At 31.8% G+C, this 15,709-nt stretch overlaps 1 protein-coding gene across 10 annotated transcripts in view; it reads left to right on the forward strand.

Annotated features, from left to right (window-relative positions):
• The window catches only part of PRKACB (protein kinase cAMP-activated catalytic subunit beta), a 104,984-nt gene that overhangs the window by 47,781 nt on the left and 41,494 nt on the right, over positions 1 to 15,709 (forward strand). For 2 of the 10 annotated variants that reach the window (XM_019715235.2, XM_019715239.2), the window contains exon 1: positions 11,314 to 11,646. The exons of 3 other annotated variants lie outside the window; for them this stretch is intronic. In XM_019715235.2, coding sequence (XP_019570794.1) covers positions 11,640 to 11,646 — 7 coding nt within the window. In that variant the 5' untranslated portion in view covers positions 11,314 to 11,639. Of the gene's footprint in view, positions 1 to 131; positions 406 to 10,824; positions 11,060 to 11,313; positions 11,647 to 15,709 lie in introns of those variants that run through there. 5 more of the 10 variants (XM_019715231.2, XM_019715234.2, XM_019715240.2 and 2 more) reach the window with 5 other exon arrangements.

The raw sequence follows: 15,709 nt of genomic DNA on the forward strand, positions 1-15,709 counted from the left end.
TCTTTAAAATCCCCACCCTAGTTGAGATGAAGAGTTTGGCTAAGAAAGGCTCAGTAATGTGCTGTTTTATATTAACAGGAAACAGAACAGCAGTAGTGGTTTGAATACCCTGCAAACAGGAAGTTTGACACATGCATAGCTCTTAGCTTCTGTGTAAGGAGTTGTTGAGCTCCTCCTGGAAATATTTTCAGTTACTTTAAGTAAAGTATAAATGCACATGAATGGCAGCTTATAGAGAACTATCCTGTAACCAGTATACAGGTACAACTGCTCTTCAGAAATTGGAAGGTTTTGCTAGCCGATTATTTCATAGACACTCAAAAGGTAATGCACATGATCAGAAAACAGCTCTGGAAAATGACAGCCTTCATTTCTCTGAACATACTGCGTTATGGGACAGATCAAGTAAGTTTTTTTTTTCATGGTATGTTATATCTAGAAGTTAAAATACTAATTGGAGTTTGAGGATAAAACAAAGAACTATGTTTTGTTTGTCTTTTTATGATTTGCACAAGGACATTTTTGCAAGATCAAGTTGAAAAAATTCCACAAAAACTTGATAAGTTGAGCCGAATCATGTAGTTCTTTGTTTAATGTTTTATCTACAACTATTTATGTTGATTATCAGTGGGAAACTTTTCCACCAATTTTTTACAGCATTTCTAGTGTATGTTACTGTTTTTTTTATTGTTTTTCTTATATAAAAGTGAAATGTCTAAATTTTACAAACAACAATCAGTTTATTTTTAAAAATTTCTTGGATGCATAAGCCTTAAAATTTGAAAGGGGCAAAAACACTCTTGAATTATTAATTATATTTCTATTTTGTTTGCCAACTTTTATTTTTAAATGCATGTGTGAAACTTATTTCAGTTTTACAAGCAGGATTTCTAATGTAAAAGCATAGTATGATTAGTCTATGTGAAATCTTGTATTTATGACATTTTAAAAACCAAAAGCATTTATAATTATATTTATGTTACTTATAATTATGGTTAAAGAGAGGAAAAGTTTATCCATGCATCACATTCTTTCCAGTATTGTTAAAAGGTTTGGACTTACTGCCTCCTTGCCAAAATGGTGATATGTAACCATTTTTGGTGACATGCATTTTAAAAGATAAATTTCACATATAAACAATACCAGTACATCCATTCCACATATCACCTTGGATCTTCCCCGAGGTATTTTTGTCACTCTGATTAAAGGGACAATAGAATTACCCTTAGTATTCTTGCCCTTTTTGGTGTGTTTGATCATCAAATAGCAATAGGTTTTGCCTCTTTCTGTTTATATATTCCATAGCAATTAAGGAAGAAAATTCAGCTTAAAAAAAATGAAAACAAGAATTGTTTACAAAATTTACTCCTTTGTTTATACAGTACCTTCATATTTCTATAGAAGCTTATTTGAAAATTTTTTTTTTCACTCCATAGAATTAGTTTACCCTCAAACTATTTTAGGGAGAAAGTAAAGAACAAATACTTGTATAGCTTTTTTTACTCTAAAGGTTTTTATTATTTATAATTAATTCTTATGTACTCATAGCAAGTTGATAGATGAGGAACCTCAAATATCTTTAAGTTAATGAACTAATGAGTATGAAAATAATAGTACATTATTAAAATTTACCATGCAACAAAAGTTTGATATTCATTCTATTTGCCCCGTTCTGTTAAATTGTCATCTGCTAAGGCCTTTTGGAAATGCTGTTTATGCATTTCAAGGATCTTTTAATTAAAAGTTCAATGAAGAATGAGGACAGTACTTAACTAATATCTATTTCACTAATTTCTGTTCCTCCAAATAGTGCGTGTTTAATAAATGTATCTTGAATGAATATGATGGGTTTTTAATAATTAAAAGTTATGTTTGAACTATACTCTCACCATTTTCAAAATGTATGGGGCCTGTGATGTTTTCTGAAACACATTTTTAAATCTAGCAATGGAAGATAATATCATGAGCCATGATTGCTTTTGGGAAAAAACTGACTGATACTGTGATGTCACAAAATAAATAGGATCACTGTACACAGGTAAAATTAGGTGCAAACCTTGTAACTCTGCAAATAATAGGCATGATATAAGAAATAAATAGTAGCTGATGTTCACTAATCAAGTGTTCTATCACTCTTCTTTCTTTCATATCCCAAAAGTATCAAATATACCCAATAATTTTATATATGTAATAATGAGTATGGTAAGCTTGGAGCTTTTGTTTCCTATTATGGAATATGTTGACAGAGGAGAAAACACTGGTGTAACAGAAACAGAGGAATCCTATCATTGCACGTTCCAGGGTTTATTTTTGTGGTGAAAACACCAATTTTTATTCATTTCTAGAATGAGTTATGGAAGGAGTTTTGACCATATGAAGTTTTATACAAACCACATTCTTCAAAGTTACTTAAACCAGCTTACTTGCATGACTTGTTTTACAAGCAAAAGGAATGTTATATCTTCTGATAATACATACTCCAAATATGCTTGCTCCAAAAGTGCGATTTTAATGAATCAACTAAGCAGAGAAACTACACGTAATTTTTTTAAAAATTATGTTCATGAACTATTGAGTAAAGACTACCAATTTAGGCAAAAATGAGTTTAACAAGTTTTACTTCAAGTTTCTTTCTTCTCCAGTGATATTAAATATAGGGAGAATGCAGAATAAAGGCCACATAGTGGTTTCCAGGTGACTTAAATGTGTTTCATCTTTTACTACTAAATGTTTGATAATATAAATATGTAACAGCTAATTCCATGTACATACACCGTGTTTCCCCGAAATTAAGACCTAGCTGGACAATTAGCTCTTATGCATCTTTTGGAGCAAAAATTAATATAAGGCCCAGTCTTATTTCAATATAATATAAGACCAGGTATAATATAATATATAACATAACATAACATACCATAATATAATGCCGGGTCTTATATAATATACTGGTCTTATATTAATTTTTGCTCCAAAAGATGCATAAGAGCTGATTGTCTGGCTAGGTCTTATTTTCGCGGAAACATGGTAAGTACATGAAGTTCAAAAGAAAAAAAACATGGAGAAATTCTGCTTTTTGTTCTGATTCAAAACAAATGGGATTATTAACATTTATTGAGTTCTCTTTCTAGCAAATTTACTATAGCTAGCTTTTAATATTCTTTTGTTCGTAAATGATGTATTAAGTAATATAATGCAGAATTTGATGAAATTTTGAATCTTTTAAATCTTGGACTTTATACATCTGAATATCTAATTACAACATTTTAAAAACTGAATAGGTGAATACCATCAAACTCTTTTCCTGTCCTAGGCTATTTCTCGGGAGATACAAATCCATTTTAGTGAATCTTAGATTTAAATACTATATTGAACAAATAAGCAATTTTGTGTATTGATTTCTTCATATAGAATTGGGTAACTAAAATGGTTATAACAAACCACTTTATCTAGTCAGTTTTATCTCTCCAAAACTCAGTCTTTTAGACAATTCATTTCCATGGTTATTTCTTAGTCCACTGAATCTATATCATTGTAACTTCTAAGCTAGAAGAACTTTCGCATTATATTTTTATCTACTTTTTCCATCTGCGACTATTCCATAAGCTTCTTGATAATAATCAATTTTTACTCATTTGGCAAACTTTTTTAGTATTTACTAAACTAGTCAATAGACAAATCTCAGGGGAAAATAAGATCTCATTCTTACCCTCAAAAATAAAAGTAGGAAGAGCAAACCTACAAACAGCATAATATTGAAGGCATAGTGAATGGTTGCTTAAAAATCTATAAATAGCTTATTGTGGGAGTTTAGTGTAAGTAGGATTTAACACTAAAGAGAAGATGGGACCTTCATATTGAAGAAGGAATAGAATTTTGAGACTCAGAAGGAGGAAGTTATTATAATAACATAAATATGTGAAAATATGAAAATAGGATTTACTTAAAAGATAGTAAGATATTGTCTGGAAAAGCAGTCTATCTGATCTCAATACCACAGGGTATTGAGAAGGAACAGACTTTATCAAGTTTCCAAGAGTTTTGTTAGATCAGTCCCCCAAACTAAAGAATGCCTATCAGTGTTACATTTACGTAATTAAATTGTCCACGGAAGTGATTCTTCTCACAGCTAAGATCTGCTTCAAGCCAACTATCTATTCTTAGAGAAGCTTTTGGCAACGTTTTTTGTTTTTTATTGAAGTATAATTTACATACCATAAAACTCACTCATTGTAAGTGTATAATTTCTAATCAGTTTAACAATAAATTTACAGACTTTTGTAGTCATAACCACAATTCAGTTTTAGAACATTTCCCATCACCCCAAAAAGTTCTTTTGTACCATTTTGTAATAAATTCTCACTTTCACCTCACCCTAGGACAGACTCTGGTCTGTTTCCTGTTCCTACAGATTTCCTTTTCTGGATATTTTATATAAATGGAATCATACAACAATGTAATCTATTTTTTCTGGCTTCTTGCACTTAGAATAACATTTTCAAGATTCATCCATGTTACAGAACATATCAATACTTGGTTCCTTTTTATTGCTGAATTATACTATGTTGTTTGGATATAACACATTTTGTTTATCAATTCATCAATTAATAAACATTGTTTTCAGTTTGAGATTATTTGGATAATGTTACTATAAATATTTGTATACAAGACTGGGTGGATATATGCTTCCATATCTCTTGAGTTTGTATGTAGGAATAGAATTTTTGGGTCATATTGTAAGTTTATGTTTATCTTTTTAACTTCCAATTTTGTTTTTTTTCTTAAATGGCTTTACCATTTTACTTTCCACCACGAGGCTTACAGTTTCTTCACTTTCTTGTTAATACTTGGTATCATAAGTCTCTTTGATTATAGCTATTCTGGGGTATATGAATTGGTATTTCATTATGGTTTTCAGTTTGTATTTCCCTAATGATTGATGATGTTGAGCATATTTTCATGTTCTTATAAGCCTTTCATACATCTGCTTTGGAGAGATGTATTTTCAAATCTTTTATCCACTTTCAAAATTCAGGGTTTTGTCTTCTTATTATTAAGTCTTAAAAGTTCTTTATATATTCCGATCACAAATTCTTTGCCAAATACATAATTTGCAAATATTTTCTCCCAGTCTGTGATTGTCTTATTTTCTTGAGTGATGTCCTTGAAGAGCAAAAGTTTGTAATTTTAATGAAGCCCAGTGTATAATTTTTTTTCCTTTATGGATTGCACTTTTGGTGCCAAATCTTAAGAAATCTTTGCCTAACCCAAGGTAGTGAAGATTTTCATTCTATGCTTTCATCTAGAAATCATTTCTTTGAGTTAAATTTTGTGTATAGGGTGTGAGGTATGGAGTGAAGTTCCTTTTTTTACCCTCTTCCACATGGATATCCAGTTTTTACTGCACCATTTGTTGAAAAGCCTCCTTTCTCCATTGAATTGTCTTGGCACCTTTGTCAAAAATCAATTGGCCACAAATGTAAGGGTTCACCTCTGAATTCTCAGTCTTATCCCAATGATATGTGTGTGTGTGTGTGTGTGTGTGTGTGTGTGTGTATGTGTGTGTGTGTGTGTATATATGTATGTGTGTGTGTGTGTGTGTATATATATATATATATATATATATATATATATATATATATATATATATATATATATAATGTATGTATCTTTATGACATACCACACTGTCTTGGTTACCGTAACTTTAAAATAAAATTTAAAATCAAGTAGTGTAAGTCCTCCAACTTTGTTCTTTACCAAAATTGTTTTGACTGTCTAGGTCCTTTGCATTTCTATATAAATTTTAGCATCAACTTGTCAGTTTCTGAAGAAAAGCTTTCTAGTTTTTTAATAGAGATTGTATTGAATCTGTAAATTAATTTGTGGAAAATTGTCATCTTGAAAATGAAATATCTGTCCATTTATTTATATGTTCTTTAATTTCTGTGCAGTGTTTTCTATTTTTTAGTGAACAAGTCTTGTTAAATTGATTTCTAAGTATATTATTTCTGTTAATACTATTGTGAATGAAGTTGTTTCTTAATTTCATTTTTTGGATTGTTTGTTCCTAGTGTATTAGTATGTTTTTGATTTTTGTATATTGCTCTTATATCCTATGATGCTGCTAAACTTATTTAATAGTTCTACTAGTTTCTTTGTAGAGTCCATAGAATTTTCTACATATAGACTCATATTGTCTGCAAATAAAGACAGCTTTATTTATTTCTTATCAGTCTTTATGCCTTTAGTATATTTTTCTAACCTCATAGCACTGGTTAGAACCTCCAATACAAAGCTGCTTAGGAGTGGTGAGTGCAGACTTCCTTGCCTTATTCCCAGTCTCAGGGGGAAAGCATCCCATCTTTCACCACAACACATGATGTAAGCCATAGAGCACTTCCACTACCCCCACACACGTCCTTCATCAGCTTGAGGAAGTGCCCTTCTAGTCCTAGTTTATTTGCGGTTTTATCACAGGTATTGGATTTTGTGGGATGCTTCTACATGTATTCAGATGACTATGTAGTTTTGTTTTTTATTCTTTAATATGGTATATTCCATTAATTGCTTTTCAGTATTGAACCAACTTTGCCATGCCGGGATAAATTCTACATGGGCATCATGTATAATTCTTTTTATATATTGCTGTATTAGGTTTGCTAATGTTTTAAGACTTCTGCACTATGGTGTATTGGTCTGTAATTTTCTTTTGATCTTTGTTGTCTAACTTTGATACCAGGCCTCATAGAATAAGACGGGAAGCATTACATCCTCTTCGATATCCTGAAAATGTTTGTTTGGATTGGCATTATATCCCTGAATGTATTATAGAATTCCACAGGGAAGCCATAGGCACCTGAGTTTTCTTTGTGGAAAAAAAATTTCATTACTAATTCATTATTTTATTTGTTTATAGGTCTTTTTAGATTTTCTATTTCTTTTTGAGTTAGTTTTGGTAATTTTTTTTCCTATGAATTTCTCCATTTTATCTAAGTTATTTTATATAATTGACTTAAAGTTATTTATAGTGTTCCCTTATAATTTTTTTTAATTTCTCTGGTGTCAGTGGTGATGTCGTCTTTTCATTCCTATATTTGGTCATTAGTATCTTCTCTGTTTCATCTTATTTTGTCATGCTTTGTTTTAATTTTTGGTCAGTTTAGTTAAATGTTTATCAGTAAGACTTTTGGTCTCATTTATTTTTCTGTTGTTTTTCTATTTTTTATTTCATTGAATTCTGCTCTGATCTTTTTGGTTTTCGTTTATTTTGCTCTTCTTTCTTGCATTTCTTAAGGTGGAAGCTTAAATCATTGATTTGAGAGCTTTCTTCTTTTCTAATACAGATGTTGAAAGCTATGAATTTCCCTCTCCTCTCTGCTTTATTTATAACTCATAAATGTTGATTGCTTGTAGGTTTTTTTCCATTCAGTTCAAAATATTTTCTTATTTCCCTTGTGATTTCTTTGTGACTTAAATCCAAATATATGGGGATTTCCAAAATATCTCTCTGTTATTGATTCTTAATTTAATTCTGCTGTGACCAGAGAACATATCTTGAGTGATCTTTTAATCATTTCAAGTTAATTCAAATTTGTTATATTGCTTAGCATATGGTTAATATGGAGAATTTCTATGTGTGCTTGAAAAGAATGTCTATTCTGCTGATATTAGGTGCTGTGTTTTATAATGTCCACTTTTGATGGTGTTATTCAGGTTTTCTGTATCCTTGCTAATTTTCTGTCTAGTTTTTCCATGAATTATTGAGAGAGGAATATTGAAATCTTCAACTATAATTGTCAAATTATCTGTTTCTTTAAATTCTGTCATTTCTGTTTTAGCATTTTGGGGACTCTTGTTCAATGCATTTCTAATTGTTAAATCTTTCAGATGTATTGGCCCTTTTATCGTTATGAAATGTCCTTTTTTTTGTCTAGTAATATCTTTTGTATTAAAGTGTATTTTATCTGATATTGATATAGGTACTCCAGCTCTCTTATAGTTACTATTTACATGGTATGTCTTTTTCTTTCTTTTTAATTTCCACCTATTTATGTCTTTAAATCTAAAGTGTGGCTCTTGTACACAGCATATGGTTGGACCCTACCTTTTTATCTAGTCTGATAATTTCTGCTTTTTGATGTATATTTATTTCATTCACAATTAATGTAATTATTGATATGGTTGGATTGACATCTTCCATTGTGCTGTTTGTTTTCTCTTATAGACTTTTTGTTTTCACTCCTCTCCTCCTTTTTTGTTAAACAAATATTTATAGGGTGCCATTTTAATTCCTCTTTGATTTTTTATACTAAATATTTAAGATATTTTCTTAATAGTTGATTACGGTGTTATAATATGCATTTTATCTTCTCACAATCTAGTTCAAAATAATACTGACTTAATTCTAGTAAAATGTAGCTACTTTGACTCCAGTTTTATGTTATTATTTTCACAAATATTACATGTATGTTTTTATAAACTCAGCAATGCAGTATTCTAATTATTGCTTCTTATAGTTTTAAGTCCTTTAAAGAAATTAAGCGAAAACATAAAAATATGTACTTATGTAGCTTTTACTTATATGTTTACCATTTTCAGTATTCTTCATTTCCTCCTCTCAATTTGAATACTGTCCAGTGTCATTTATTTTTAGCTGAAAGGACTTCCTTAAGTATTTCTGCTTGCAACAAATACCCTTTGTTGTTGTTTATCTGGGATTTGTATATTTCACCTTAGTTTTTGGAGGATAGCATTCGCAGACAGAGAATTGTTGTAAACTATTTTTTTTTCTGTTTTCTTTTAGCACTTTGAATATATCATTCCACTGCCTTCTAGCCTCTCTTATTCCTGTTAAGAAGTTATGATTAATTGTATTGCTTTCCCCCGTACATGATTAGTCATTATTCTTTGGCTGTTTTCAAGATTTTCTCCTTGTCTTTGTCTTTTAACAACTTGAACATGATGTGTTTAGGTATGGATCTCTTTGTGTTTACTATACTTGGAATAACTTAAACATCTTGGATCTGCAGGTTAATCTTTTCCATTAAAACTGGCATTTTCAGCCATTATTTCTTTAAATATATTTTCTTTGCCCTTTGTCTCTATCTTCTCCTTCTGTGATTCCCATTACATACTTGTATGTGTTAGTAACCTTGATATCCTACAGATTTCTGAAGCTCCATTCATCTTTCTCCTATCTTTTGTTCTCTGTATTCTTCAGACTGGATGATTTCTATTGGTCTATCTTCAAGTTCGCTGATTCAGTCTTTTGTCCTCAAATCTGCTGTTGGGTCTGTGTAGTGAGTTTTTAAGTTTTGGTTGTTGTATTTTTCCAAGTCTATATTTTTTATGTTTTAATAGTGTCTCTTTTTATATTGAAATTGCCTTTGTTATATCATTGCCATCATGTTTTCCTTTAATTCTTTAAACACAATTTCCTTTTATTCTTTTGATGTATGTGTCATAGTTCTTTTGAAGTCTTTTACCTGCTAAATTCTATATCTGGGCCCATACAGTGACATTTTCTATTGACTGCCTTTTTTCCTCATTATGGATTACATAATGTTTTTTATGAAAAAATGGACTTTTTAAAATAATAATTTTGTAGGAGTTCTGGATTCTGATTTTTTTTTCTTCCCTGAAGGTTGTTTTTTGTTTATGTTTTATTTTGTTTTTAATAACTTTCTTGCCCTTAATCTATGGACTGTGTTCCCATGGTGTCTGGCTGCTGAATTCTCTGCTTGGGATTACCCTGTGTCTGCATAGTGTTGTTGTTACTCAGTGATTAATCAAAAGTTGTGTTTACACACTTTGAGCCCATCTATGCTGATGGAGTGGTTTGTGGGTTGGGGAATGCATTCAATATTCAGACAGTTTTCAAGTCTATACCAGCTTTAACTTTCTGCTGGGTGCTCTTCGGTCTCCCCTATCAGATAGTTTCCTAGTCAGCCAAAGATATTTGGGGAGTTTATCTAGGCCCTCTCTGCCTCCCTAATTTCCATTTTCTATGTTGAATTTCTTGCTATACCACCAGTTTGCTGTATACCTCTACCAAGGACACACTTCAGACTAGCAAAGATGGACATTTCCCTGTTCATTTCCTACTGTTTACTTTTTTTATTGACAACATCACTTGTTTGGGATTCTTTGGCCTTCTCTTCAAATCAAGTGAGCCCTCTCTGGCAGCAAAGCTGTTGGTTGTCATGGCCAGCCCCGCCCTGATAGAAGTACGACACTGACAGCTGTGGGGGAACTGGAGCAGCACCAACCAATAACATCACACTCTCTCCTGTTCTTACGCAAAATTCAGCAGGTTTTCATGAATAAATGCTTCTCAATTTGTTAAATTTCTAAAGCCATGAAACTGTTGTTGATAGTTTTGTCCAGCTCATAGTTGTTTCTTGGAGAGAAGATTTGCTGACTTACTTATTCCCTTGTCACTGGAAGTCGTGTCTCACCTGGCAACTGTTAAAATGGCATATTCACTTGCTGAAGTTCCACTTAACAAGGCATCATTCTATATTGTACCATTTTGGTACAAATTTTTGGGTCTCTGGGAGTCAGAATATTCTGTTCACCATGCCATGCCATCTGCCCACCTTGCTATACAATCTGTCATCTTAATCTTCTTTGATGTAAGGAATTTTACACTTCAGTGATGATTGCCAGAAACTTTTTTTGTGTGTTCTCCTCTTTTGAAAACCACCTAAGTGGCATCTGACACTGTTTGTAATGCTGAATTTAATGGAAGTTTATAAATAAGTTATTTTATGATATCCTTTAAAATAAAGATATATAAAGTACTATATTTTGTCTCTTCCGTAATACAGAATGTTTAAATGGTTAACATTTGTGCTGCAGTATAGCTTTCTGGCTCATGAAAAATGAAAGCTATCAGCGATCTGGGCAATAAGATTCATCGCCAATAGTCACTAGCAACAGCACACAGCATTTTAATATCAGTGAGGTCCACAGCTAGCAGTAAGAGCTGGTGTAATTGAAAGACGTTTAGGTGCAATCATTCTGCTGTTTGTTCCTTGCCAGGTTCAACATGGGATTGTGTGAGTATTGGAAGAAAACAGCATTTTTTTTATATCTTTGAAAGATGTAAGAACGGTAGATAAGTGCTTAAGAAATATGGTAATTTTAAAAGCATGTGGCTTTAAAAAAAAAAAAGGTATTGTATTTGCCTTGGTTAATTAAAGCTTTAGAAAAGCTACTCCTTGGTTACAAGTGAACCGATAATTCTGGTCTAATGTTGCCGTGGTAACAACTCATGCTGATATAATTGAGAACATCTTATACATCCTGGTTCGAACATTTTCTCCCTGCCATTTTGAGTTGTTCTAGTGGTATATGAAAGAGGTTAGGATAACTAGATTGGAAGAAATTAAATCTAGTTATACACATCTTTGGCATTAATTTGATGTTTACTAGTGACATCTCACGCTGGGCAGTTACGCTTTGCTTCTAGGGGCTTTCCTTTTTAAAACAAAAGAAAGCTCTTTTCGTTTTTTGTGTGCTGCATGTTCCAGTGTATGTGTTTACACCATCGGCTTCTACCTCTAGAGATTAGCATAACTCCCTTTGCTGTTGGATTGTTGTTTTGAGCAATATGTTTTGGAAAGGTTGGTTTTCATCATGAGTGGTAAGTATGCTCTCTGAGACTCTGAAGCTATTTTTATATTTTTAGAAATATTTAACTATAAGAGGAAATATTATTTTTTAAAGGAGCAGTTGTACAGCCAGAACTACAGTGAATTATATCTTCTGTTGATGCTTTGCATTTAGGCATTAATTTGCTTTTACATTAAGAACTGTGAACAACTAATACTACTGTTAATAATCAGTTCCTAAATTTCTTTAGGTTTGATTTATTGCATTTATTAGATACTGTTGTTACTGTGTTATAAATTAGTAGTGAAAGACCCACCATGATAGGAGAGAAATTTTTTGTATCTAATCCTGAAGGTGATTAAACTTTCTTCTTTTTAGCTTTGTCATTCTAATATTAATTTTTGTTAGCTGATTTTTTTTATATGAAGATGCTAATCTTGAATAAGATGTTGCCAAAATTTAATTGACATATTGGTTGCTTTTATGTACAACTCATTCAGAAATAGGGGTTTAATGATGAAATAAATATGTACATTTTGGTTTTGGAAGCTTTATTAACATTTTTCAGAAATATTTTGGGGAAAATAATTTGTTAGAATAAGTACTTTTGTGATAATTAGTTTTCTTTTTGTTTTTATAACATGATTTTTTAAAAATTCTAAAAATGTTTTTTTAGAAAATATACTATAGTATATACTGCACTCTATCACAGGGTTAAAGCTATTCACTTTAAGCCAAAACTGCAGCTAAAAATAGATATCCTGTTGTTAGAGTGAGAAATATTTGCTTACAGCATAATTCATTACTATCTTTTTGCTTAACTTAACTTAAAAAGAGGATATTTATAAGTTAACCTTTGAATCAGATTTTTAAAAGAAGTACTATATGTTTTTTCTTGTAACATAATAGTCTATAATTTACACTTAAAAGATTTGGAATTGGAATTCAGAACCTGAGAGAGTTAAATTTGTGCTGTATAATGATAGAATTCAAAACAGCTGAACCTTTTCTTCTATAACTGAAGATCACCTAATTATTATCAAATATTTTTTATCCTACTGCAGTATAGCATCAACCTCTTGTACACTGTTAAATACTTGCTTAGAGAATGTTAGACATTACAATACAAATTTTACATGCAAGATATTAAGAATTAATTATTATTATTATCCTGTTATTTTCCTGTTAGCAAATGAATATTTCTGATTTTGTGTTTTAAGTTTGGGCTGATATCACCAAATCAACATGTTACCATTCCTTAGAATTTCTATGGATATCAAAGCTGAAATACCTGGTAATCATACTTAAAATATTAGATTTCTCTGAGTCTAGCCAATGTGTGTTTTCTCTTTGAAAGTTGGGTATATAACAGAATCTTTAGGTAACCACTGTGGTGTTCTAGACGTTTTACAATTGGATATGTTCGATTTAGCTGAAGAAAATTGTTACTGGTGTTCTATTGCTTTACTTTTCTTTCAAGAAATCTATGGATTAGTCAGATAATATTTGATATACTTGATCATATCGGCAGGCCCTTACAGCCTTTTCTACCATAGGAATCATAGTAACCACAACTAGGTATTCTGACATTTTCAGAATTGTTCAAGTTTTACTCTTGCTATAAATGGTTAAATGCCTTAGCCATTTGACATGTGGAAATTACAAATGAAGTGTGTTTTATTTGTAAAAATAAGCAAATGCCAGACCTTCATGTTTTAGTCTATAGCTTCACTTGTAGTATTTAAGTAAATGTGGCACTCTTCTGGTTAAAAAGCTATTCCTTTTTTCCTGCCTGCCTATTAAATGTTAGTTTTCTCTAGGAACCTGTCTTTGGCCCTCTTTTAATACTACATTCTCTCTGAATGATCTCATCCATGCCCATATCTTTAGTTGTTACCTGAATGTTTCTTTCAAAAGTGAATTCTCTCTTTCCATCCCAAATCTACTCCTTTTTCATTGATTCGGATTTCTGTTAATGATTCCACTGCCCATGCAGGAACTTAAAACAGAAACTTTGTAGTCATTCCTAACTTGTTTCGTAACCCCCAAACATGCACTCAAGTCATTAATTTGTATTGATTCTACATCAGCAATGTGTCAGAAATCACTCAGCTTTCTTCAGTCTCTGTGACATTGGGAATGCTTTTAGGTCAAACATTCTGTATCTTCTTAAACTTGTCTCAGCTTTTAGTTTTGTATCCCTCCAGATCATTTTTCATGCTGCCATTTTTAGAAAGCAAATATACCTATTTCTTAACCCAACGTGAAACCTTTCAGTTACAGGTGTGATCTCTCAGGTAAACGTCAAACCCCTTAGTAGGTCATGTAAGATCAATGACTTAGCTTTCTGGCTTTATTTACATCTCTCATAAAATTCTGATCTATCCATACATATTGTTCTGATCTATCCATACATATTATTCCTTGCTCCTGTTTCCCTGAAAAATAAGACCTAACCGGAAAATAAGCCCTAGCATGATTTTTCAGGATGACATCTCTGTACATAAGCCCTAATGCATCTTTTGGAGTAAAACAATATAAGACCCAGTCTTATTTTCGGGGAAACACGGTACCTTTCTATATTTATACCTTACCATAAAAATTCTGAAAACCACCTATACTTTTAGTGCCTCCATCATTGACTCTATAGAGTCAGGTGATTACCCTGTACTCTCAAAGCAAGCTTATAAACTATAACAATTATTTGTATTATATTGAAATTATATATCAGCATGGCAGTTTCCTTCTCCAACCTTTGAACTCCTTAAGTCAATAAATGCCGCGGTCATCTCTGTGTTTCCAGTAGTTACCCCAGTGCCCTAAATACAGTAATGAAGTCATACATTCTTGTAGAATGTATGACTAAAAATTATCCCCCTTTTTTTACATATTTGAATACTTTTCTTACATTATCAATGAAAAATAGCAGTCATTTTATTTATTTTTTGTAATTTTATATGCTTATCAGAACATAAATAGCATCACTATAGCAACATCCCCAGGTGAGAACTCTGATTTGTCCACCTGTCGTTGAAAGCAAATCTCCAAAGAAGAAGGCATTGACCTTTATGAATTACAGGACATTTTCAGATTTAAGCACAAGCACCTAAATTGTCCATTCTAGATCTTGATTGAAGATAAAAGAACAACAACAACAACCAAACAACAAAAAACAACAACAAAAAACCCTGGGAAAACAGTGTATTAGTTCTGCAATTAAGGAAGGGTACTTGCCCAGAAATGTGCAGTATCAGACTGACGATCAGACACCAAAGTTTAACTCACAGTTTTACTTTGAGTAGTTTTCCTTCATGGGAAAGAAATAAACAGTAGTTTCACCCTCACTAACTTGGAGGGATGAAGCCTATAAAAAAGACTGACTGCTGGGAAGTGATAGATCCATTACTGCTGATTACTTTCATTTAAAACAGTTATAATGGAACAACCCAAAATTTGATAGGGTATTCCAAATTGAAAAAGTGGCTTTTCTTCTTCCCTGTGACAGGGCCCTTCCCTGATATGGTGCGTATCACCACTAGCAAGGAACCTTATAGTCCTGGCTTCATTCCCATTTCTGAAAGTCACTGGATTATTTAACTGATAATGTAAATACGTATCAACTAAATATCTGAAAATTTGATTCCAACACACCCAAATAAGAGGTGAGAGGTGAGAGGATCCACCGTATTTGGGGGCGTTGTAAAGTTCTGAAAGGCTTCTCATTGTTCATGAATGAATAAGCAAGAAAAGCAACAACATGGAGCCTATAAAAGAGATGGTGCATCATTAAAGGATTAAATCGTAGCCTTCAGGAGGAAGAGAGTGAACTTATGTTTAGAAAATATTTGTGGTGGAGGGTTTAAAAATAAATTATACATAGCATCTTTGTTGAATTCTTAAAATTTTCAAGTGAACATGGAATTTATGAAACACGACATGAAAGATAAGATAAAACAAGAGACTAAAATGCAAAGACAGTTGGTTAAAAGGCAGGAATAGAAACAAAGCAATAATGATATGATAAGGGAAAGTTATAAGAAAATAAACCTGGAATTTGCAGAATATAAAGCCTTAGAAGCAGTAAAGATCGAAAT

The sequence above is a fragment of the Rhinolophus sinicus genome, linkage group LG06 (genome assembly GCF_036562045.2).
Source record: "Rhinolophus sinicus isolate RSC01 linkage group LG06, ASM3656204v1, whole genome shotgun sequence".
Taxonomy (NCBI): domain Eukaryota; kingdom Metazoa; phylum Chordata; class Mammalia; order Chiroptera; family Rhinolophidae; genus Rhinolophus; species Rhinolophus sinicus.